We start from the raw sequence: 25,861 nt of genomic DNA on the forward strand, positions 1-25,861 counted from the left end.
ACGTAGAAAATCGCAGCATGCTGCGTTTGTCACCGTTTTGCGCAAACAAATCGTCAATGAAAGTCTATGAGGGAGAGAAAATTACAAATTACACATGGACCATGCGTGTGACTTGCGAGAAATACACAGCGGTGTTCTCTAGAAAAGCCGGCAATTCAGTGCGGTGTACAGTAAAATCACACTGACAGAATAGAATAGAGGAGAAAATCCAGCTTCCAAAAATATCAAAATTTATTGAAGATAAAATCCAAGATCCAAAAACATGGTTCACAGGAGAAGATATGGCAGCATGCTACATGTTTCGAACAATAAGTTCTTTTTCAAAGCTTGAAAAAGAACTTATTGTTCGAAACATGTAGCATGCTGCCATATCTTCTCCTGTGAACCATGTTTTTGGATCTTGGATTTTATCTTCAATAAATTTTGATATTTTTGGAAGTTGGATTTTCTCCTCTATTTGTTCCACTGCCTTACGTGAAGACTGCACGTTATCCGGGCTTCCCCACAACAAATGCCTAGTAGGTGAGCTGGTTTTGTCACTTTTTTTTTTTCCTTATAGAATAGAATAGGTAGAATAAATGTCTACACATAGAATAGGTATATATATATATATATATATATATATATATATATATCAGTGAGACACATATATATATATATAATCCAAAGGTAGAAAAAATGTAAAGGAATGGAGCGCACTTACCAAAGTAGAAAAAAGTCACCACTTTATTAGGACATACAGCAAGTTGGCAGGGAGGGATGTGGAAAATGAAGGGACGACAGCTGTTTCGTGCCTACGGCACTTCGACAGGTCCATATATACAGGACATATATATATATTTATATTTCATACAGCGCTAGATATCATAAAAGCCGCTAATTCATTTGCCGGCTTTTGCTATCTCCTTCCCAAACCCGACAGGATATGAGACATGGTTTACATACAGTAAACCAGTGATTTTCAACCTTTTTTGAGCCGCGGCACACTTTTTATACTTAAAAAATCCCGGGGCACACCACCAACCAAAATGGCACAAAATGACACTAAACCAGTACATATTCTACATATAGTTAACAATATAGATTCTAAATGTATTTATACTCACTCAGTGTGAAACCTGGGCCTGTTTCGATAAACACAAAAGGGATATCCTGGCAGGAATGGTGGAAAGACACACACGAAGCTCTTCCTCAACAGTTCTCAGTCTCTCCCTGTTTTTCGTTTTTAACGCAGTCAAGCTTGAGAAGCCCAGCTCACATAGATATGTGGTCGAAAATGGGAGCAATGTCAAAATAGCTTTGTTGGCCAGAATGGGGAACTCCTTGGAGTGGTACTGTGCAGTGTATATATACAGGGGAGAGGTGCTGTGCAGTGTATATATACAGGAGGAGAGGTACTGTGCTGTGTATATATACAGGGGAGAGGTGCTGTGCAGTGTATATATACAGGAGGAGAGGTACTGTGCAGTGTATATATACAGGAGTGGTGGTACTGTGCGGTGTATATATACAGGAGGAGTGGTACTGTGTGGTGTATATATACAGGGGAGAGGTACTGTGCTGTGTATATATACAGAGGAGAGGTGCTGTGCAGTGTATATATACAGGAGGAGAGGTACTGTGTGGTGTATATATACAGAGGAGAGGTACTGTGCAGTGTATATACTTCAACAGCCACCCAGCCCAGGCCCCCAGCACCTGTCCTGTATATATATTATATACACTGTATCTATACAGGCTGTGCTGGGGGCCTGGGCTGGGCGGCTGCTGTAGTATATATATATATATATATATATATATATATATATATATGTCAGCTGCAGCCGCCCAGCCCATGGCCGCCCCAGGTCACCCAGAGTAGACTGTCAGAACATACGATAGCATGGCACTCACTCAGGTGCCGGTAGGAGCTCAGGGAATCTGCCTGTGCCTGATAAGTTCAGCACTGCAGCAGCCAGGAGAGTAGAGCAGGAGAACTCTCCGCCCACAATGTCACGCTGGCTGTGTCCTTAACCCCTATGTGCCTGGCCCTGCACTGACTGAGATGCTTGTGCCAGGCAGCGCAAATTGAAAGGGTAGAAAGGGTTAAAGCATAGTTTGGGGAACTTTCCCCGCGGCACACCCGATCATGTGTCGCGGCACACTAGTGTGCCGCAGAACACTGGTTGAAAATCACTGCAGTAAACCATCTCATATCCCTTTTTTTTGCATATTCCACGCTTTTAATGTCAGTAGTGTGTATGTGCAAAATTTGGGCGATCTAGCTATTAAATTAAAGGGTTAAATCGCGGAAAAAATTGGCGTGGGCTCCCGCGCAATTTTCTCCGCCAGAGTGGTAAAGCCAGTGACTCAGGGCAGATATTAATAGCCTAGAGAGGGTCCATGGTTATTGGCCCCCCCTGGCTACAAACATCTGCCCCCAGCCACCCCAGAAAAGGCACATCTGGAAGATGCGCCTATTCTGGCACTTGGCCACTCTCTTCCCACTCCAGTGTAGCGGTGGGATATGGGGTAATGAAAGGTTAATTGTTGTGAATTCCGTTCTCGAACTCCCTCCTGTGGTCATGAATGGTACTTCGGCGAGTTCTGTCCGTGGACTCCCTCTGGTGGCTGTGAGTGGAGCTGCTGGTTCTGAGATTCCTTCCCCAGCTGCCCTCGTTTAGGGCTAGGCTGGATTCTCTATTTAACTCCACTCAGATCGTTACTCCATGCCAGCTGTCAATGTCTTAGTACTGGTTCAGATCTCTCCTGGATCTTGCTGATGACCTGTCTACTCCAGCAGAAGCTAAGTCCCTGCTAGTTATTTTGTTGTTCATTGTTTTCTTGTCCAGCTTGCTATCATGATATTGCTTTGCTAGCTGGAAGCTCTGGGATGCAGAGTGGGGTCTTTTTGCACACTCTGCGTGGTATTTTGTAGTTTTTTGTGCTGACCGCAATAATACCTTTTCTATTCTCTGTCTGTTTAGTAAGTCTGGCCTCCTTTGCTAAAACCTGTTTCATTCCTGTGTTTGTGACTTCCATCTTAACTCACAGTCAATATTTGTGGGGGGCTGCCTTTTCCTTTGGGGAATTTCTCTGAGGCAAGGTCAGGCTTAATTTCCTATCTTTAGGGGTAGTTAGCTCTTAGGCTGTGAAGAGGCGTCTAGGCAGAGTTAGGTACGCTCCACGGCTATTTCTAGTGTGTGTGATAGGATTAGGGTTTGTGGTCAGCAGAGCTCCCACTTCCCAGAGCTTGTCCTGTTCTACAGTTTAACCATCAGGTCATTCCGGGTGCTCCTAACCACCAGGTCCATAACAGTTAATATCACCTTGCTATTGTAAGGTGACATTAAGCCAGATTAATAATGGAGAGGCATCAATTATGACACCTATCCATTATTAATCCAATAGTACGAAATGGTTAATAAAAAACACACATTATTACAAAGTACTTTAATGAAATCAAGACACAGGGTGTTGTAATATTTTATTATTCTCTTAATCCACCTGAAGACCCTCGTTCTGTAAAAAAGGAAAAATAAAAAATCAACAATATCCCATACCTTCCGTCGTTCTGGCAGGTCTCACGATGTAAATCCATCTGAAGGGGTTACATCATTTTACACCCAGGAGCTCTGCTAATGCAGTTGTGCTCATGGATGTAAAACCCCGGGGAATGAATGGAAAGCAGGGGAATGTACTGTAGTTACCTTGAGTCGCGGTGATGCGCTCTCTGCTGGATGTCCTCATATGAACTTGAGCCTGGGAATTTTTGATCACACCATAGGTTTTTTCCCACAGACTGTCATTGGATAAATTATAGTAGGGAAACCGCTTCCACTGTATGAAGGATGGCAGTTGGTTAACAATCCTTCTTTATGAAGCCTGACATTGTCACAGCATTATGTAAAGAGACGCCAACATGGAGAATCAACCCGAGAAAATTGTGATCAGTGATAAAGGCAGATTCCATAATTCCACGAACCACATTTCTTGATGTTGCCGAAAGACTGGTGTGTAATAAAATATTACATTAACCTTACATGTTACACATACCTGCCAGGACACATGAAAGATGCCATTGAAATGTGGAGACACAACCTCATCAGTGCCACTCACCTCTTAGGGCGGCAAAGCGACGTGCCAGGCAACCCTTTTTAACCCCTTCCCGACCTTTGACGCAGCGTATGCGTCATGAAAACCTGTGCCAATCCAACCTGTGACGCAGCATATGCGTCATGGTCGGATCGCGTCTCTGCAGGCCTGGTGAAAGGGTTAACTCCAATTTCACCCGACATGCAGGGACAGGGGGAGTGGTACTTCAGCCCAGGGGGGGTGGCTTCGCTCTGATTGGCTGTTGAAAGTGAAACAGCCAATCAGCAATCTGTAATATTTCATCTATGAAAATTGGTGAAATATTACAATCCAGCCATGGCCGATGCTGCAATAACATCGGCCATGGCTGGAGACACCGATCTGGCCCCCCCACGACTGATGGCGGCGATCTGCAGCCGCCATCAGTGTTCCGTACCCCTCTGTCCTGTCTTAAGCGCCTTCCTCTCCCCTCCGCCCCCCCACTGTCCGATCGCACCCCCCCTTACTTAACTAGTCCCGGTGTCCCTCCCGGTGTCCTCGGTCTTCTCGCATGGACGCCGCCATCTTTGAAAATGGCGGGCGCATGCGTAGTGCGCCCACCGAATCTGCCAGCCGGTTCATTTAGAACCTATCACAGCGATCAAAATAAAAAAAAGTAAATAAACCCCCCCTTATCACCCCAATAGGTAGGGACAATAATAAAATACAGAAAATATATTTATTTTTGTTTTTCCATTAGGATTAGGGGTAGGGTTAGGGTTGCACTTAGGGTTAGGGTTGCACTTAGGGTTGCACTTAGGGCTAGGGTTTGAACTTAGGGCTAGGGTTGCACTTAGGGTTAGGGTTGCACTTAGGGCTAGGGTTGCACTTAGGGCTAGGGTTGCACTTAGGGCTAGGGTTAGAATTAGGGCTAGGGTTGCACTTAGGGCTAGGGTTAGAATTAGGGTTAGAATTAGGGTTGCAATTAGGGTTAGGGTTACAATTGGGGTTAGGGTTAGAATTAGGGCTATAGTTGGAATTAGGGTTAGAATTAGGCTATGTGCACACGGTGCGGATTTGGCTGTGGACCCGCAGCGGATTGGTCGCTGCGGATTCATAGCAGTTTTTCATCACGTTTACAGTACCACGTAAACCTATGGAAAACCAAATCCGCTGTGCCCATGGTGCTGAAAATACAGCGCGGAAACGCTGCGTTGTATTTTCCGCAGCATGTCAATTCTTTGTGTGGATTCCCCAGCATTTTACACCTGCTCCATAATAGGAATCCGCAGGTGAAATCCACACAAAAAACACTGGAAATCCGCGGTAAATCCGCAGGTAAAGCGCAGTGCGTTTTACCTGCAGATTTTTCAAAAACGGTGCGGAAAAATCTGCACACAAATCCGCAACGTGGGCACATAGCCTTAGGGTTGGAATTAGAGTTAGGGATGGAATTAGAGTTAAGACTAGGGATAGGGGTGTGTTGGGGTTAGGGTTGAGTTTAGGGTTGAGATTAGGGTTAGGGGTGTGTTGGGGTTAGTGTTGGAGTTATAATTGAGAGGTTTCCACTGTTTAGGCACATCAGGGGGTCTCCAAACGCAACATGGCGCCACGATTGATTCCAGCCAATCTTGCGTTGAAAAAGTCAAATGGTGCTCTCTCCCTTCCGAGCCCCGACGTGTGCCCAAACAGTGGTTTACCATCACATATGGGGTACCAGCGTACTCAGGAGAAACTGGACAACAACTTTTGGGGTCCAATTTCTCCTGTAACCCTTGGGAGAATAAAAAATTATGGGCTAAAAAATTATTTTTGAGGAAAGAAAAATGATTTTTTTTATTTTCCCGGCTCTGCTTTATAAACTTATGTGAAGCACTTGGGGGTTCAAAGTGCTCACCACACATCTAGATAAGTTCCTTTGGGGATCTAGTTTCCAAAATGGGGTCACTTGTGGGGGGTTTCTACTGTTTAGGCACATCAGGGGCTCTGCAAACGCAACGTGACGCCCGCAGAGCATTCCATCAAAGTCTGCATTTCAAAACGTCACTACTTCACTTCCGAGCCCTGGCATGTGCCCAAACAGTGGTTTACCCCCACATATGGGGTATTAGCGTACTCAGGAGAAACTGGACAATAACTCTTGGGGTCAAATTTCTAATGTTAACCTTGGGAAAATAAAAAATTCTGGGTTAAAAATTTATTTTTGAGGAAAGAAAAATTATCTTTTATTTTCACGGCTCTGCATTATAAACTACTGTGAAACACCTGGGGGTTTAAAGTGCTCACTATGCATCTAGATAAGTTCCTTGGGGGGTCTAGTTTCCAAAATGGTGTCACTTGTGGGGGAGCTCCAATGTTTAGGCACACAGGGGCTCTCCAAATGCGACATGGTGTCCGCTAACGATTGGAGCTAATTTTCCATTCAAAAAGTCAAATGGCGCGCCTTCCCTTCCGAGCCTTGCCGTGCGCCCAAACAGTGGTTTACCCAAACATATGAGGTATCGGCGTACTCAGGAGAAATTGTCCAACAAATTTTAGGATCCATTTTATCCTGTTGCCCATGTGAAAATGAAAAAATTGAGGCTAAAATAAATTTTTTGTGAAAAAAAGGACTTTTTCATTTTTACGGATCAATTTGTGAAGCACCTGAGGGTTTAAAGTGCTCACTATGCATCTAGATAAGTTCCTTAGGGGGTCTAGTTTCCAAAATGGGGTCACTTGTGGGGGAGCTCCAATGTTTAGGCACACAGGAGCTCTCCAAACGCGACATGGTGTCTGCTAACGATGGAGATAATTTTTCATTCAAAAAGTCAAATGGCGCTCCTTCCCTTCCGAGCCTTACCATGTGCCCAAACAGTGGTTTACCCCCACATGTGAGGTATCGTTGTACTCAGGAGAAATTGCCCAACAAATTTTAGGATTCATTTTATCCTGTTGCCCATGTAAAAATGAAAAAATTGAGGCTAAAAGAATTTTTTTGTGAAAAAAAAGTACTTTTTCATTTTTACGGATCAATTTGTGAAGCACCTAGGGGTTTAAAGTGCTCACTATGCATCTAGATAGGTTCCTTGGGGCGTCTAGTTTCCAAAATGGGGTCAATTGTGGGGGAGCTCCAATGTTTAGGCACAAGGGGGCTCTCCAAACGCGACATGGTGTCCGCTAAAGATTGGAGCCAATTTTTCATTCAAAAAGTCAAATGGCGCTCCTTCCCTTCCAAGCCCTGCCGTGTGCCCAAACAGTGGTTTACCCCCACATATGAGGTATCAGCGTACTCAGGACAAATTGGACAACAACGTCCGTGGTCCAGTTTCTCCTTTTACCCTTGGGAAAATAAAACAATTGTTGCTAAAAGATCATTTTTGTGACTAAAAAGTTAAATGTTCATTTTTTCCTTCCATGTTGCTTCTGCTTCTGTGAAACACCTGAAGGGTTAATAAACTTCTTGAATGTGGTTTTGAGCACCTTGAGGGGTGCAGTTTTTAGAATGGTGTCACTTTTGGGTATTTTCAGCATATAGAACCCTCAAACTGAATTCAAATGTGAGGTGGTCCCTAAAAAAAATGGTTTTGTAAATTTTGTTGTAAAAATGAGAAATCACTGGTCAAATTTTAACCCTTATAACTTCCTAGCAAAAAAAAATTTTGTTTCCAAAATTGTGCTGATGTAAAGTAGACATGTGGGAAATGTTATTTATTAACTATTTTGTGTCACATAACTCTCTAGTTTAACAGAATAAAAATTCAAAATGTGAAAATTGAGAAATTTTCAAAATTTTTGCCAAATTTCCGTTTTTTTCACAAATAAACGCAGAAATTATAGACCTAAATTTACCACTAACATGAAGCCCAATATGTCACGAAAAAACATTCTCAGAATCGCTAGGATCCGTTGAAGCATTGAGTTATTACCTCATAAAGTGACACTGGTCAGAATTGCAAAAAAACGGCCAGGTCATTAAGGTCAAAATAGACTGGGTCATGAAGGGGTTAAAAAAAAATGTTTTGGTAGTTTTGTAACAAATCATTGATATTACCAGTGTACACATAACAGCTACGTCCTTTAAAGGGAACCTGTCTGCATGAAAATGGCGTCTAATTGTTATAGAGCCGGGGGAGCCAAGCAGATTGATACATAGTTGTCAGAAAAGATTCAGTATAACCTGTGTTTTAATAATTTAATCCACTGCTCTTTCTGGGCTTTACAGTCCAGTGGGCGGGCCTATCAGTGACTGACAGCCATCTATCTATGCACTCTTATATGTGGAAAGCTGTTAGTCACTTATAGGCCCGCCCACTGGACTGAAAATCCCAGAAAGAGCAGAGGTGTAAATGATTAAATCACAGGTTATACTGAATCTTTTCTCTCAATAATATATCAATCTGCTCAGCTCCCCCGTCTCTATAACATGGAGCCTGAAGATTGGATGGCGTTATCATGGTGACAGGTTCCATTTAAATGATTATCGCTAGTACAAAGCTGGCATACATTTAAAGAGAAGAACATCGCAAGAATAAAAGCATACATAGTATACATTTTATTACAGTAGCAACATCATTGTCCAGCAAGCCATCCTCCTGGACATTCCCAAAAGTTTCTTTGACTGGTAGTGTTGTAGAGAAGAAGCTAGTCAGGACAAGTGCTGACAAGTTCCATCATTGAAAGCTATCGACAATTAACAGGCTAGGGAATAACTTGTGATCAGTGTGGGGTCCAGTGTTCAGACCACCACCCATCTGAAAATGGAGCTTTGAAATTCCCCAGTGGAATGGAGCGTAGGCCGTGCTTGTACACCACCATATATTGTTTATGCCACTGGCTGAGATGGTGTAGGACCATGCTGAGATCTCTCCCGCAGTCCCATAGACAATGAATGGAGCAATGCTTGCATGCACAGCCACCACTTTAGTCCATTGGGCCATTTCAGAATCCAGAATCGTCTCAGTGGGGGTCTGACCGCAGGGACAACGCATTGGTCAGAAGGTTATTGCCTATTGTGTGGATTGATAATGCCTCCAAAAATTAAAATGGAGGCGCGTCATTTATGCAGAACCTCACTGTGTTGTCCTGTATAAGAAGCAATTCTGTAATATAGCCTAATTGCCCAAAAATCTCTGCCATGCAACCAGCACAGGGAAACAACTCAAACCTTGAGGCAACGATGGCCATCTATAAACGTTCAGATGTGGCCACCAGATCCTGCAGATGGGCAACCTACTGTATGTGGAGAATATATGGCAACTTGACATTTTTCTGCAATGTGGAGTTGTGTTCAAGTGTTATGTATTTTCTAAAATGGGTTATGTTTTGTTTTTTAGGCTTTTAAATAGAAACCTTCAATATTTTGATTGCTGCAGATAAGATCGATTGTATATATTTTGTCTCTATGGGTATATCGCCCCTCAGGAAAAAAAGAGAAAACAACCCTTAAAAATACCTTTTAATTTAATAATTAAAACATCATGAATAGAGCTTACATAAATACCAGGGGGTCAGTCACAAAATATAGAACAAGTATCAAAATAGATATATTTGGGGAGGGCGGGGGCAAAAAAGCTACTCTGACCCTAATGGGCCCTGATCAGTCCCTTCCTGACTGCAGAGGTTGACACCTTAGTTGTTGATGATATGGGACCCCCGCTCAACATTGATAGCCCTAAAAAAGCCCTAGACTACCCTAGGTACACAAACACAGGATACACAGAAAAAACACACACATACATATAAGTCCGAAAAAACAATGCCCATACAGGGAGACCTAATTGTCTTACCAAAGCAAAGTGCTCCAGTGCTGTAAACTTATCTCGAAGTGCCCCGAAATCAGGGCCTATCTCGGAGTAGAAAAATTGAAAATGCAGCTTAGATATACTTATCTCGTTATCAAAAATGCTCATATGCTGCAAACGACGGGATAAATACCCGTTTACTTACAAAAACGTCTACAGAAGGATAAAATAAAGTCCACTGGTATAATTAATATTGAGCACATATAAAACTCCCAGAAATATCTATATATTGCAACAATTCAGGAATACACCATAGATCCTGATTAAAGGAGGCTAGTATCCTTTACCTCACACATAAATTTCAAAGCATGGACATGTTGCAAATGGCCAAAAGTCAAGCATAAATTGTAGAGAAAAGGCAATACTTATCAGCACAAGATGAAAAGGGAACCCAACATGTTTCCCCCTCTAGTTTGTTGAGGGTTCATCAGGGGTCAAAGACCAGGGTAACATCACCCCGTAGCCGAAACATCAATGCAATGTGTGTATATCGCCCCTCAGAAAGTTTCAAAAAGCATACGCTGAGCACATATTGATGTATTCTTGTACATGTGTTTTATTATTTCATATCATGTTTATTAGTTTGTTGTCTAATCTTATGCTGTTTTAATTCTCATATCTGTTTTTATGTAATTTATATAAAAAAAATATATATTCTTTTTAGGTGAAAATCATGACTGAGCGTGAACTTCTAGCTATGGCCAGTGAGCAGTTTCTTGGAAAAAATGTCCATCAGATTAAAAATGTTATCCTGCAAACCTTAGAGGGCCACTTGCGATCAATTCTCGGTAAATAAATGCTTTTTTTTTTCTCTTGTCTTTTGTAGTTTACTGCAATCACCTAACATTAAAAGGGTGTTCCCAAATCATCCATTGTGGATAAATGAGTGAAAGGTGCGCATCCAACTAATAGGAACTACAACCACTATAAAGGGAATCTGTCAGCACGTTTTTTTCTATTTAATCTGAGAGCAGCATGAAGTAGGGTCAGAGAGCCTGATTCCAGCAATGTGTCACTTGCTCAACAGCTTGCTGTAGTTTCAATGCAATCAGAGTTTTATCAGCAAGATATTATCAGTAGAGGACTAAGTGTCTTATGCCATGCAGCCCAGCTTTACTTGTGCAGCCCCGCCCCCACCACTGATTGGCAGCTTGCTAGCAATGTGCACAGAAAACTGCCAATCAGGCGTGTGGAAGGAGTTATACACAGATCAGCATTCCAATCACTGCTATATTTACAGCAAAAAATAATAATTTAAAAACTGCACAAAGCATTCCAGTAAGTGACATCTCTGGAATCAGGCTCTCTGCCCCTACATCATGCTGCTCTCAGATTACATAGCAAACACCTGCTGCCAGATTCCTTTTAGGAACTGGGTTCCCCTACCCCACATCTCGCCTCACTCAGGTGAATTTGTTGTTGGCCATCACATCCAGATGGAGAATGACTTCACAGGTGGCCAGTTAATCTACATTATGGGAGTCACCCACACCTACATTTACCGTACAACACGTTTATGTTCTACCCTGTGTAACAGGTGCCATAAATGTGAGTTGGGAATATCTCTTTAAGGAAGTAGTAGACAATTATATATATATATTTTTTTAATGATTGTTAAACCGTCTGATGTAAAATGGATACTTGTCCTAAAGTGTTATTGACCCCTGTAACCTGCGGAGGGCGTCATTGTATGTCCGGTCCCCTGAGGCACAGCATATAATCTTGGGACCTCCGTGTTCTGTTCCTTGTGGCATCCATCATGTACTACAGTCCGTCTATAATGGGCATCTTTTCCTCCAGGTACACTAACGGTGGAGCAGATTTATCGGGACAGGGAACGATTTGCAAAGCTGGTTCGAGAAGTCGCAGCCCCTGATGTCGGCCGCATGGGTATTGAAATCATAAGCTTTACCATCAAGGTGAGAGTTTAAGAAAACTGTTAGGAAAATCATTAAATTGCATTTACAAATTAGTCACCCTCCAGGCACTTTTGGTTTATTTCCCTTTTTTTTTATTGCCCATGAAAATCATAAGTGCATTCACCTTATTTGCTTATGATTCAGTATTACCATAAATGACACTGAAGAAGGCGCGTCGCCTGCAGAGATTCTGACCTTTGTCATCTTTGCAATGAATGTTGCCCATGTAATTCCAACAATTCACATTTTGTCCTGCAGGATGTTCAGGACAAGGTTGGGTATTTAAGCTCCCTGGGTAGGACTCGGATAGCTGCTGTTCAGAGGGATGCAGACATTGGCGTTGCAGAAGCGGAGCGCGATGCAGGCATTAGGGTATGTAATCCACCAGAGGATTTGAAGTGCTTAGAATACTATATGTAGCTTTTACATCCTGCGGCATAATTTAATTTGTTGTTTCATTTCCTTTGACAGGAAGCCGTGTGCAAGAAAGAGATGTTTGATGTCGTATGTCTGTGTGGTAGGAGAGTGCAATATTCCAGAAGGGCTTATGAACTACAGAAGGCGGCCTTCAGCCAGGAAGTCAACACCAAGGTAAGACGGGGAGCGTGAGCTGGTATATTCTGCTGAGAATGAGCAAAGCGAAGTGTCCTATGGAGGAGTAAACCGTTCTGGGCACGGAGCAGGATGAGACAGAAGACGCTTGGTGTTCTTACATATTGGAGACGATGGCAGGGAGTTTGCTTTAGCTTGAATAACGCAGAGGCCCCATTTACACTCAGCAATGTCATATGTGTAAAAAGCATTTATATAAGAATGATGTGTGAAAACAGTCCTCTTCAAAAAAAAAAAAACATGTAAAATTGTCTTATTGAAATGAAGTTGCACAGGGCAGGAGAATTTGAACTTCTGTGGTCAATCAGCAATACCAAGAAAGAGTGATTTAGTTTCATGCCGCAGCCCTCCACAGTATTCAATTTACTGAGAATATTCCTTCAAAAGCTTAACCCCCTAAAGAGTAACTGTGAGTTTTATTTCATAAATCAATAATCCGCATAAAAAGAAGCAGGCGCAGGCGCCGGAAAGGTCAGAGAGGTCCGGCGCCTGCGCACTGCAGTACTTTGCTCTGCCCTGAACAGGGCAGACAAAGTACGCCTGCGCCGGAGCCGCGGCGTAAAGACCTGAAGAGGATGTCATGGAATGAAGATGGGAGGTGCCGGAGCGGACCGGAGACAACCATTTGACCAGACCGCACCGGGACCGCCCCTGGGTGAGTATAATCTAACGTCTTTTTCTCCTCTTTCAGGTAACATCGGGGGCTTATCTACAGCATTACAGAATGCTGTAGATAAGCCCCTGATGCCGGTGAGCTTACCTCACCAGCCATTTGAGGGGTGACAGATTCCCTTTAATAGCAGTCAGGGTACCTCTGGTAAGCACATGGAGGGCTGTGCCTCCCTCCAAAAAAATGCCTCCCCACACTATAACTCACCCACTGGCAAATCGGTAATGCTGGAGGATATTGCAGGCAGCAGAAAGTTCTCCACGTCATCTCCAGACTATCATGTCTATTTCACATGCTGAGTGTGAAGCTGCTCTTTGTTCTCTGCAAATGCCAATCGCCCTGCACAGTGTTGGGCTGTAAGCACAAAACCTACTTGTGGCCCTCATACCACCCTCTGGAGACTGGCCCTCATACCACCCTCTGGAGACAGGCCTTCATTTCACCCTCTGGAGACTGGCCCTCCTACCACCCTCTGGAGACTGGCCCTCATACCACCCTCTGGAGACAGGCCTTAATTTCACCCTCTGGAGACTGGCCCTGATACCACCCTCTGGAGACTGGCCCTCATACCACCCTCTGGAGACTGGCCCTGATACCACCCTCTGGAGACTGGCCCTCATACCACCCTCTGGAGAATGTTTCTAACATTTTGAGCAGACACATGGATGTTAGTGACCTGCTGGAGGTCATTTTGCAGGGCTCTGGCACTGCTCCTCCTGTCCCTCCTTGCATAAATGAGGTGGTAGCGGTCCTGCTACTGGTTATTGCCCTCTTATGGCACCCTGTACATCTACTGGTGTAGTGGCCTGTCTCCTAGTATCTGCTCCATGTTCTGGATACTGTGCTGACAGACGGAGCTACTCTTCTTGCCATAGCTCACAATGATGTGCCATCCTGGATGAGCTGCACTACCTGAGCAACTTCTGTGGGTTATAGACAACGCCTCATGCTACTGTAGTGTACCTTTAGAGGTGAGAGCAATGAAAAAATGCAAAAGTGACCAAAGCAACAGCCAAAAAGGATGAGAACAGAGAAATGGTCTGTGGTCACCCCCTCCAGAACAACTCCTTTATAAGGGTTGTCTTGCTAATTGCCTATCATTTCTACCTGTTGTCTGTTCCATTTGCACAACAGCAGGAGAAATTGATTCACAATCAGTGTTGCTTCCTAACTGGACAGGTTAATTACACAGAAGTGTGAGTGACTTGGTGTTGCATTGTGTTGTAACAATCTTTTGTGTTGTGTTGTCACAGCCTTTATTTTTCTGAGCAGTGTATAGTGTATTGCTATATTAGTATTCCACTGGTCTGCCATAACTTGTGAACATTGATTATCTCATAATAGCACAATATATTAGACAGCAATTAAACAGTCATTTCTTGAATTTGTAAAAATGGGGCAAGAATAAAGACCTGTGCAACTTTAGCAAGTGTCAGAGTGTGATGGAAAAAGCAATGGGTCCAAGCACCTCCAAAATAACAGGTCATGTGAGATGTTCTTTGTATTTGGTGACTGGTACCTGAAAAAAGTGTTGGTGTGCTTTCACATTGCGTTCTGTGTCACTTGTTGGGCCATATGTTCGAAATACCCTGCAAAAGAAACCCGTTTTGCGGGGGATTTCAGATGTATGCCCTGATGGGACACAGAATGCAATGTGAAAGCACCCTTACAAAGAAGCAATCCCGGTGATCTAGTAACTGGGTCATGGGCACTTGCGTCTTATTGAAGGCTGCACCGATCCCACATAAAAAGATGGAGACCCCACCTCTCTTAGGACCTGCTGCTAACATCTCAATGCCTGAGTTTGGGGGCGCCCGTTTTTGCCCTGATCAGAGCGGGTGTAGCAGCACAGTGCAGGTACACACCATGTACATGTAACATGATCCTCGCTATAAAACCGTCATCTCCTCCTTATGTAGAAAGCAGAAGCTCAGCTGGCGTATGAACTTCAGGCAGCTAAAGAACAGCAGAAGATTCGACAGGAAGAAATTGAGATTGAGGTCGTGCAGAGGAAGAAACAGATTGATATTGAGGAGAAAGAAATTGTTCGTATGGACAAGGAGCTGATTGCCACAGTGAGGAGGCCCGCAGAAGCCGAGGCCTATAGGATGCAGCAGATTGCAGAAGGACAGAAGTGAGTACACACTTGGCAGATACGGCGTAACTTTCCCTGTATTCATAACATTGTCGGAATCTGAACCAGATTTATTTTGTAAGAAGAAGGACTTTAAAAAGGTTTCTGCAATAACAAACTTTTTTTTTTTCTTGTACCATAGATTTACAAATGTACAAAATCACTAAACCTGCTATATTCGTCCTCCGCAGGTCTTGTGCTGCTTCTCTGCTGCTGCCTCAGGTTCTATTGACATGGTGCAGCGCTTTTGTCACATCTACAGCACACATGTGACCGCTGCAGCCAATTACCGGATTCAAATACAACCGAAAAAAAAGGAAATGCTGATATTTCACAGCTTTTAGGATTTATATTTTAGTAAAGTTTATTAGAAATTTTTTGGTAATTCGGATTATTATATTTAGTCCTGGCACACATGTTTCCCTTTTTTTGGTTAGATTTATTGTCCTTGTTCCCTGCGGGAACATCAATATTTATTAATTCCTAGAATTACAATTTTTAGTCTCTCAATTACTGGACTCTACAGCAACGCCAAGGATGTGGGGGGAAAAATACTTTTTTGTAATAACACCCCCCCCTCTTCCACGTACCCTATTATTATAGTATCCAACTGTTTCCAATTGTCCTTTTTAGCATTTAAAAGGGGTTTTCTAAGGCTGGAAGACTAATGGCTGCAGGTTTCTAAACACGTCTCCATAGCTGTCCATGCAGATGAACTCCATTGAAGTTTTTGGGGCTGAGCTGCAATACTACACAACCTGTAGACATGTATCCCATTTTTGGAGGAAAAAAAAGGTGTTTTTTTTACTCCTGGATAACACCGGAATTTTTTTTTAAAGTATTTTTAGGATGAGAATTGTAGCTCTTCATTACTAGTTGCTAGTTCAGACCGGACGTCTTTTGCTTATGTTTTTTTTATTTCCATAGGGTGAAACAAGTGCTGATTGCTCAAGCAGAGGCCGAGAAGATCCGTAAAGTTGGAGAAGCAGAAGCCTCTGTTATTGAAGCTATTGGAAAAGCAGAAGCAGAGAGGATGAAGCTGAAAGCCGGAGCCTACCAACATTATGGAGAGGCAGCTAAAATGGCCCTTGTTCTGGAGTGTCTGCCACAGGTAACTAGTTATTTTTCTTTTACGCCTTTGATTTTTGAGGAGGTCTCTGAACCATTCAGCAGAGGTTGGTGGAGATATTCATGAATCCCTGATATATGAGGCACTAGGGCTTTCTGGGTGGTACAGGATATGAAATGTCATTGATGAAGGTTTGGGTTTTGTCCCCCCACAATCTGATGCACAGACTGTCTCCCTTTGCCGTGGTTCTTGCTTTCCCTCTTATTACTCTTCTTCTACCACCAGCTTCTGGAGCTTCAGCCATTTATTCCCACAGCGCTTTATATTGTGCGTTTGCTGAAGTTGTCTCTTCTTTGTTACAGATTGCTGCCAAAGTGTCAGCGCCATTGGCCAAAGTGGATGAAATTGTCATTCTCAGTGGAGAGAACAGTAAAAAAACCGGTGAAATGAATCGTCTGTTGGCTGAAGTTCCTGATTCGGTTCAAACTCTCACTGGTGTAGATCTGACGAAGGTGAGAGTGCCAGGAGATGGATAACATGGCCAGTAGTCCTGTCTGTAAATATAGCTAGAATGTTCTACTGCAACGCCCACCAGGGCCATGGGATACTCGATCCGGGTCAGACAGTTCTCCCGGGGGTTGTCACAGCAGCAGAGACCCAGTCCGTGGACCTGGGCATGCAATAAAATGCTGAGGGGAAAGTTTATAGAGAATTTAACGTGACGCCACCTGTGGTGTTCAGCAGTGGATATCCGACGCTGTTTAAGGAGTCTGTAACACCCCAGGAATTCGGTTGTTACAGTGGTATTGCCTTCCTCACGGGGAAGGTGATGCCATGCTTGGAAGCGACAAGGATCCCTTTAAGTAACACGTACACACAACACTGTTCTGACTCCAGGCCAGAAGGGGGAGCTCTAGACCCAGTTTGAGGGTAGCTTCATTATATATTCTGGCTGGAGGAGGAGTTAGTGGTGAGTCTGTGAGAAGAGCTGGAGCCGAGCAGACATGCGGTTCTGCACTCCTGACAGGAGAGTCAGACAGTCTGTAGGAGACAGTGAGGGGAGAAGGAGCAAAGGAGGAGAGAGAAACTGGAGTGGAGCTGTGATTGGGCTCACTCCAAGATCAAGCGCAGAAACCGGAGGCCGGAATTCCTAGGTTGTGGGGGTAACTGTATACCCCACAGCAGAAACCAGCGGGCAGGAGATTCCAAGTCTCCTGGCCACAATTACACCCGAAGGCACAGCAGCAGATTAGAGCCCAGAGTCACCACGAGAGAGGGTCCCCTGTAAAAAGGCTCGAGTTGCCTGCCATGAGTGTAATGTCCACCTAAAAGGACAGAATGAGAGGGGACCTTGTATGAAATCTCAGGCAGCAAGGGACTGCGAAAACAGCGCAGTAAGGAAGGCTTCTGCAGCGCCCCAGAGTCCTGGTCGTTGCAGTAACATCGCTCCGCCGCTAAGGGGAGTGATGGTACGTCTGATGGCACTGAAGGAGTTCACCTGACCAGGTATCACAGACACCAATACACTTCATAGTCTGGCCTCCAGGGGGAGCTAAGGGCGCTATGTATTAGGCCACTCCTCACAGTCTGGTAAAACTGGGGGTTAGATAGAAAGTTAGACAGAAAGCTGACTGGGTTGGAACCAGGCAACATCCTGTGGCAGAGGGTGTTGCAGGGGAAGATTCAGGGGGGTCCCTGTCAGGGGTGGGATCCTGACAGAGGCCTAGCGAACAGGAAAGAACGTTAAGGAACTGCACCTGCACTACATCGCGGCGGTATCTCAAGAAAGGACAAGAAGCGAGGTTTATTGTGAAGAGTGAGAAACGAGATCAAAGCAAAAAGGAGATAAAAGCCAGTAGGAGTCGTGCTGTAAGATCGAGGCAACATCCTACTGAGGCGCGTAGCCGGTGGCCGGAACGCCAAAGAAGTATTGGGCTCCAAGCATTACTTCAAACCAACGGCAGGACAGTCAGTTATAGGCGGGCTGTCTCACCTAAATCACCTAAGCAGACATAGGGGGCTACTGTGGGAGAGGGGCGTCACTAGGGTCCCGGAAGAACTCTAGGCCTTCCCGTCATACGGGTGCGTCCTATCCATATCATCTGGGGGACGGAGAAGAACATCAGAATAGACATAAGTTGTGAGAAAGAACATCAGAAACAAACACAACAGTTGTGAGGACTATCCCGTGGTGCTCAGCAGGGAAGTACTACAACACACAGGCGCTAGAAGGAAGGCACAGATTTCCACCTGCAAAGGGAACTTTGGAGGTGCCATCGGACCGGCCGGTCTCAGACAGCCCTGTTAACCGTACTCTGGATTGAGGATCTTGAAGCCTTCAGTAAAGAGACTGCAACCCTGTGTCCTCGTCATTTATTGCTACCTGCACCGCACACCACCATCTACACCTTTCAATGGACGCCCCTTAGCAGGGTCACGGACTGGGTCTAGCCACCGTGACAACCCTAGAACTGAGACAGAGAGGCCCGGTACCAAGTACCCCGTGGCCCTGCGTCTGGGGGCGCTCCACTTCCAACCCCACCTGTCTAGGGGGATTCCGAATCGCTTCCAGGCTTCCCGGATTCCAAAGACAACCTGTACCTGAACTGCATCAGTAAAAGGTAAAGAGACTGCAACCATGTGTCCTCCAATTCTTTCCTGCACTTCACCATCTATCATCATTTCTAACTACATCGGGAACCCTGGGGACTAAGCTTTACCTGTGGGGAGCTGTACCATCTAAGCTGCAATACCATCATCTCCAGTGGACCCCTTTAAGCAGCGTCGCCCATCCCTGGCCGAGCACCACAGGTGGCATCACGAACATCACTATTACACCAGACTTTATTTCCACTTCCATTAGCCCCCTTTTATTGGATGCTCAGGGCCACAGAACGGATCACCGCTGCCGTGACCACATCCCTTTACGAACCGGCCTGGTTCCGAGTACCCCATGGTCCTAGTGGGCGCTCCAAGTCCACTGGGGCCGTTTGTGATGCAGCTGAGATGGTTCTGCTCCCCACAGGTGGAGTGGAGCCCCAGGGCTACCGGTATTGTTCTTATAAGGGATCGTGGACGTTGGGGTGTAGGAAAAGAATCAGGAAAGAATCAGGGGTTGTGGTTTCCTTTACCTTTACTTGATGGTTCAAGGTGCAGAACAGAGCACTGATGACAGATGGTAGTGGAGATCCGGGCAGCCTGGAAGCAATTTAGGGTCCACTAAGCCTGATGGGTTTGGAGGCTTTCCTATTGCGCTGTCCTCTGAGGTCCTTGCTGCCTAAAGCTATGCTTGGGCCTCTGTTTCTTCCTGTACTTAAGTTGCCCATATGGCAGGCAGCTTGAGCCTACTAAAGGTGTCGCTCCTTCGTGGCTGCTCCGGGCTCTGGGGTGCTGCTGTGCCGATGGGTGTTAGATGGGGCCAGGAGACCTGCAGTCCCCGGCCTCCGGATTTAGCTGCTGGGACTTCTGTACCCGCGCAGATACGGACTCTGGCATCCAGTAACTGGTGCTCAGCTCTGGGGTGAGCTTGGTTACAGCTCCACTCCCCAGGTTCTCCTCGATTTCCCTCTTCTCCCACACTGCTCTCCCTCAGACTCCTAACCCCACCTCCAGGCCAGAACTCATAGGGAAGCTCCCCTGAAGCCAGATGTTAGAGCTCCCCCTTCTGGTCTGGAGTCAGGAAAAGTGTTGGATGCTGGTGTTACCTGGTAAGGGGACCCCTCCTTGCTTCCAGGCATGTCATCACCCCCGTGATGGAGGCAATGCCACTGTGGCAACCGAACTCCTGGGGTGCCACACTACTTTTTACAGATAAGCAATTAATTCACAAGTTTTCTGGTCCAGTGACCTCAGCAGTAGTTTGTGGCTGTTGGATGGAAGTCCTGCGAGCCACTTCCTACCTGCTGGAATCTCTGGTGCCTCATTGAATTAGTAGACCCAGCATTTGTGCAGAAAAATGGATTGATTGCGACTGGTAATGAGCAAAAGTGCTCGGATAAGGTGTTTATCTGAGCATGCTCGGCTGCAAACCGAGTGTCTTCGGTGCGCTCGAATTAAATGTTCCAGTCCCCGCGGCTGCATGTCTCACAACTGTTTGACAGCCTCAACACATGCAGGGATTGTCTAACAGCCGCAAGACTATGTGATGACTGCACATGTCAAAACTGGATGAGGGCATTTGTGTGACCCAAAGTAGGCTATATGGTGTCTACCGCTGGTTCCAACAGACGTCTGTGGACACAGTGTTCAGCGCTTCCAAGCGGACCCAGGAAGTAAAATGCAATCTGATATCTTTTCAGTTGGACAATAAAAGGTTCTGGAATGGCGTGGCAGCGGTAGCGCTGGTGAACCCACACCATTCCATCACCTTTCATTTCTTTCTCCTGGGTCTGCAGCAGCCCAAGCCGCTTTCAGTGGTTGTGTTCACACAACACTATCGGGTATGCTTACTGGTGCGTATTCTTCTCCACACTATCTACCCAGATAAGACCATATGGTGCTTTTTGTCCCTTCCAGGTTTATTTCTTTTCTTCAATTGGACAATAGGCACTGAGGAAGGTCTGATGTAGGCCGAAACGTTGGTAAACCTTTATTGCTGGATTGCGTATTAAATAATTTATTTAATTTCATCTACTCTGAACGCCATGTGGAAGCCTCCCAACAGGCGCTGTGACTACGTGTCCCTCATTTACAGTCTCCATTTCATTGATCTGATTCCTTTTGTAACTTTTTTTTATGTTTCTTCCCATCCCGCAGATCCCTCTAATCCAGAAAGCCACGGGAGTCTTGGCTTAGGAACGCATGAGAGCAGCCTGCCCCTCCATTCACTTGAGCAAATGCCTTCAATTCTTCAGGACTCTGTTTTATACAGAAAAGACAATTTCTGTTACATTTTTAAGCATCTGGTGCCTTACATTTCAGGACCAGAACCACATGTTATCATATCATTTAAGTTAGTTTTCGTCAAAAGATTTTTTTTTTTTTAACAGAATCATTTTTATGTGTTGTGGTGAATTAATTGGTTTCTACTATACAATCAGTTTGCTAGGCAGAGTTCAGGTATGGCTGCAGTCGCTGCCCTCTGTGCCTTCAGACTCCTCGCCCTCTGGTGTATCCGGTCAGTGCTGCCAAATGCTGCTTTTTTTTTTTCATTGTTATAAATAATATGTAGGGACTTCAGCCACCCACACACACCAGTACACAGCACTGATCCATGGCACCTGCCATTGTATGCGACTATTGGGCTGCAAGCCTTGTGGTCTCTCCTGCAATCTATAGTCACATTACATATGCCTGGCCTTGATTCCCGACCCTTAGTGTCACAGCTATGCAGTTGTATGTGTGTCCTAGCAGTACGGGCTGACGCCAGTCATTTTGCAAGGTCGTAGCTGAGCGAAGTGCATGTAGCAATAAGTCCATTTGTGCATGCACCACCCAAGTTTGTGCCATAAGATGGCGCTCCTTGCCTCTACACTGAAGCGGTCACTAACAAGGACACAGGGTGGGAGCCCCATGCCAGCTGCAGCCTTCCCTATGAACAGTGAATAAGGCTCATTGTGGTCTAACTACCTCTTACAATAACTTAGGTGCATTCCATTAAGTTTGAAAGGTACAAAGGCTAAGTCTACCTCAATACATCTGTATTCCTAGCAGTTGATAACAAAGGATAGTCCCCTATGGATGTGAACAGTTTCATTTAATTCCATGCTGCTGGCCAATCAAGACCACTTTTGACAGACTTCCATAAAGGTACCTTCACACGAAACGACTTTGTAACGATATCGCTAGCGATCCGTGACGTTGCAGCGTCCTGGCTAGCGATATCGTTTAGTTTGACACGCAGCAGCGATCAGGATCCTGCTGTGATGTCGCTGGTCGCTGAATAAAGTTCAGAACTGTATTTGGTCGTCCGATCGCCGTGTATTGTTGTGTTTGACAGCAAAAGCAACGATGCCAGCGATGTTTTACAATGGTAACCAGGGTAAACATCGGGTTACTAAGCGCAGGGCCGCACTTAGTAACCCGATGTTTACCCTGGTTACCAGTGTAAAATGTAAAAAAACCAAACAGTACATACTTACATTCGCATCCCCCGCCGTCTGCTTCCCACACTGACTGAGCGCCGCAAAGTGAAAGTGAAAGCACAGCACAGCGGTGACGTCACCGCTGTGCCCTGCTACTGCCGGCGCTCAGTCAGTCAGTCAGTGCAGGAAGCGGACGCCGGGTGACGCGAATGTAAGTATGTACTGTTTGGTTTTTTTTACATTTTACGCTGGTAACCAGGGTAAACATCGGGTTACTAAGCGCGGCCCTGCGCTTAGCAACCCGATGTTTACCCTGGTTACCCGGGGACCTCGGCATCGTTGGTCGCTGGAGAGCGGTCTGTGTGACAGCTCTCCAGCGATCAAACAGCGGCGCTGCAGCGATCGGCATCGTTGTCGCTATCGCTGCAGCGTCGTTTCGTGTGAAGGTACCTTAAGGCAATCTGAGAGCCCGGGACCTACATACGATATAACTACCATAAGATTGTCTTCCTGACGAAGGCTCCTGCCTGAGCCGAAACGTTGGAAACCATTCTCTTTTGCACAAGATATATTAACCCCTTCATGACCCTAGCTTTTTTTTTTTTTTCGTTTTTGCTTTTTCGTCTTTCGCTCCCCTCCTTCCCAGAGCCATAACTTTTTTATTTTTCCATCAATACGGCCATGTGAGGGCTTATTTTTTGCGGGACGAGTTGTACTTTTGAATGGCACCATTGGTTTTAGCATGTCATGTACTAGAAAACTGGAAAAAAAATTCAAGTGCGGTGAAATTGCAAAAAAAGTGCAATCCCACACTCGTTTTTTGTTTGGCTTTTTTGCTAGGTTCACTAAATGCTAAAACTGACCTGCCATTATGATTCTCCAGGTCATTATGAGTTCATAGACACCAAACATGTCTAGGTTATTTTTTATCTAAGTGGTGAAAAAAAATGTCAATGTTTGCTAAAAAAAATTTTTTTTAAATCACGCCATTTTCTGATACTCGTAGCGTGTCAATTTTTCGTGATCTGGAGTTGGGTGAAGGCTTATTTTTTGCGTGCCGAGCTGATGTTTTTAATTATACCATTTTGGTGCAGATACGTTCTTTTGATCGCCCGTTATTGCATTTCAATGCAATGTTGCGGTGACCAAAAAAACGTAATTCTGGCGTTTCTAATTTTTCTCGCTACAATGTTTAGCGATCAGGTTAATCCTTTTTTTATTGATAGATCTGGCGATTCTGAACGCGGCGATACCAAATATGTGTATATTTGATTTTATTTTTATTGTTTTATTTTGAATGGGGTGAAAGGGGGGTGATTTAAACTTGTATAACTCGAACGGCTCTGCTACATAGGAGCGATGCATAGATCGCTCCTATGTAGCTGAATTACTGCATTGCTATGAGCACCGACCACAGGGTGGCACTCTTAGCAATCCAGTATCAACAACCATAGAGGTCTCAAGGAGACCTCTGGTTGTTATGCTGATGCATCACTGACCCCTGATCATGTGATGGGGGTCAGCGATGCGCTCATTTCCGGTCTGATGGCTGGAAGCGCTAGTTAAATGCCACGGTCAGCGTTTGACAGCGGCATTTAACTAGTTAATAGCGGCGGGTGAATTGCGATTCCACCCGCCGCTATTGCTGGCACATGTCAGCTGTTCAAAATAGCTGACATGTCCCGGCTTTGATGAGGGCTCAACACCAGAGCACACATCAAAGCAGGGGTTCTGACCTCGGACGTACTATCCCATCCGAGGTCAGAAAGGGGTTAAAAAAAATTGAAAACAATAGTGATGAGCGAGTATACTCGTTGCTCGGGTTTTCTCCGATTATTTGTTAGTGTTCAGAGATTAAGTTTTCATCGCTGCAGCTGAATGATTTACAGCTACTAGCCAGGCTGAGTACATGTGGGGGTTGCCTGGTTCCTAGGGAATCCCCACATGTGTTCAAGCTGTCTAGTAGCTGTAAATCATTCAGCTGCAGTGATGAAAACTAAATCTCCGAGCACTAACAAATACTCGGAGAAAACTCGACCGTGCTCTGGAAAACCCGAGCAACGAGTATACTTGCTCATCACTAGAAAGCAACAGTTCTGTCTTCACGTTTTTGGAGTGTGCCAGGGTTAGATCTGTTGTATAAGGGTATGTTTCCACGTTCAGGAAACGCTGCGTGTTTGATGCTGCGTAGAGCTGCAGCGTCAAACACGCAGCGTCCAGATGTTACAGCATAGTGGAGAGGATTTAATGAAATCCCGTCTCCACTATGCATTAAAAGACGCATGCGGCGGACCCGCGGAAACGGACATGTGGCGCGTCTTTTCAGAATGCAGCATGTCCTTACAGTGCTGAAACAACGCAAGGACAACGCAGGTGACCTGCCAGTGACCTCAGGTGCAGATTTGGTCAGGATTTTACCTGTGTAAAATCCTGACCAAATCCTGATGCAATCCTGAACGTGGACACATACCCTAAGATGGCGCTCTGACTTCCTAAATGTGAGTGTAATTCCATCTACCCAGTGCTGGATTTTACAAGCTCTGTGCTTTTTTTTACACTATTTCTACATCCGAAGAGTAAAGCTGCTGCCTGTGTCCCTCCTCTATGTAACTGTATATACAGGCGATTATGCAGCATTACCATATTTACCATGATGCTTTTAGTGGCAGAGGGGTGTTTACCATATGGTTGGTATAATTCTATAAGACCCTAATAATCACATTGTCATTGGAGTTGCACATCCCAGATCTATTTAGCATATAACCTTTGAGTGTTCCTGTTCCCGTCGTCATCTGCTTATCACACAAGTCTCAGCAGTCGCCATTGGTTTTCACCCATCATGTCCTCCCCTTCCCTGGGTTCAACCTTTTTTTTTTTTAACCTTAAATACATGGATTTGGGGTTACAAATAATATTTACAATTGGATTTTTTTATACATTTTTCATAGTTTTGTCTTCTATAGCTTCTGTCATATCACTGCCTATTGCTGGCCAGAGGATGAGTCAACTGAGAATCCATCAGTCAGCTCATCAGTTTGTTTGTTTTTTCTGAGCTCCTCTCGGCTAATTTGTGATTTACTCCGTGTGTATTCAACTTATGGTCAGTAAAGAGCCTGTAAGAGCTGTGTGGTGCAAAAGTTTCAACGAAAAAAGGGGTTGTCTACCTTTTTAAGGAAGATTTTATTATTTTTTTTATTTATCTGTTTTAGTTCAAACAACAGATTAATATACTTGTTTTTGCAGTGCGTTAATAGTGGGGCGATCTGACCATGTACGCTGGATGTATGGCAATGCAATAGGTGCCATGGACCATCCTAACATTAGGGACTATCTGCTTTGGAATAGCAGCAAGTTTCCATAACTGTAACTTCCTACCTCCGCAGTCCTGATGATTGCTCCTTGTCACTTGTGTGCATTACTGGTGTATGGTTAGGTCTCAGTCGTTCATTAGATTTTATTAGGATTTTAAATACATGAAGGAAAAATGTCAGAATCTCGTCATTTTATGTGAGATCTTATTGTGTTACAGCTTCACTGTTTCTTCTTGATCCTTGGATAACGAGAATACAATAATCTCGGTTATCAATCATTTCCAAGA

At 44.8% G+C, this 25,861-nt stretch overlaps 1 protein-coding gene across 5 annotated transcripts in view; it reads left to right on the plus strand.

The window, feature by feature from the left end:
• Nucleotides 1-22,097, plus strand: part of LOC143815261 (flotillin-2-like) — a 113,144-nt gene extending 91,047 nt beyond the window's left edge. For 3 of the 5 annotated variants that reach the window (XM_077294328.1, XM_077294327.1, XM_077294325.1), the window contains exons 3-10: nucleotides 10,501-10,624; nucleotides 11,637-11,755; nucleotides 12,014-12,127; nucleotides 12,227-12,346; nucleotides 14,957-15,171; nucleotides 16,099-16,282; nucleotides 16,603-16,752; nucleotides 20,996-22,095. In XM_077294328.1, the coding sequence (XP_077150443.1) occupies nucleotides 10,501-10,624; nucleotides 11,637-11,755; nucleotides 12,014-12,127; nucleotides 12,227-12,346; nucleotides 14,957-15,171; nucleotides 16,099-16,282; nucleotides 16,603-16,752; nucleotides 20,996-21,034 (1,065 nt within the window). In that variant the 3' untranslated portion in view covers nucleotides 21,035-22,095. Of the gene's footprint in view, nucleotides 1-10,500; nucleotides 10,625-11,636; nucleotides 11,756-12,013; nucleotides 12,128-12,226; nucleotides 12,347-14,956; nucleotides 15,172-16,098; nucleotides 16,283-16,602; nucleotides 16,753-20,995 lie in introns of all 5 variants that reach the window. The other 2 variants (XM_077294323.1, XM_077294324.1) reach the window with 1 other exon arrangement.
• Nucleotides 22,098-25,861: the final 3,764 nt, after the last annotated feature.

Source organism: Ranitomeya variabilis, chromosome 3 (genome assembly GCF_051348905.1).
Source record: "Ranitomeya variabilis isolate aRanVar5 chromosome 3, aRanVar5.hap1, whole genome shotgun sequence".
Lineage (NCBI taxonomy): Eukaryota > Metazoa > Chordata > Amphibia > Anura > Dendrobatidae > Ranitomeya > Ranitomeya variabilis.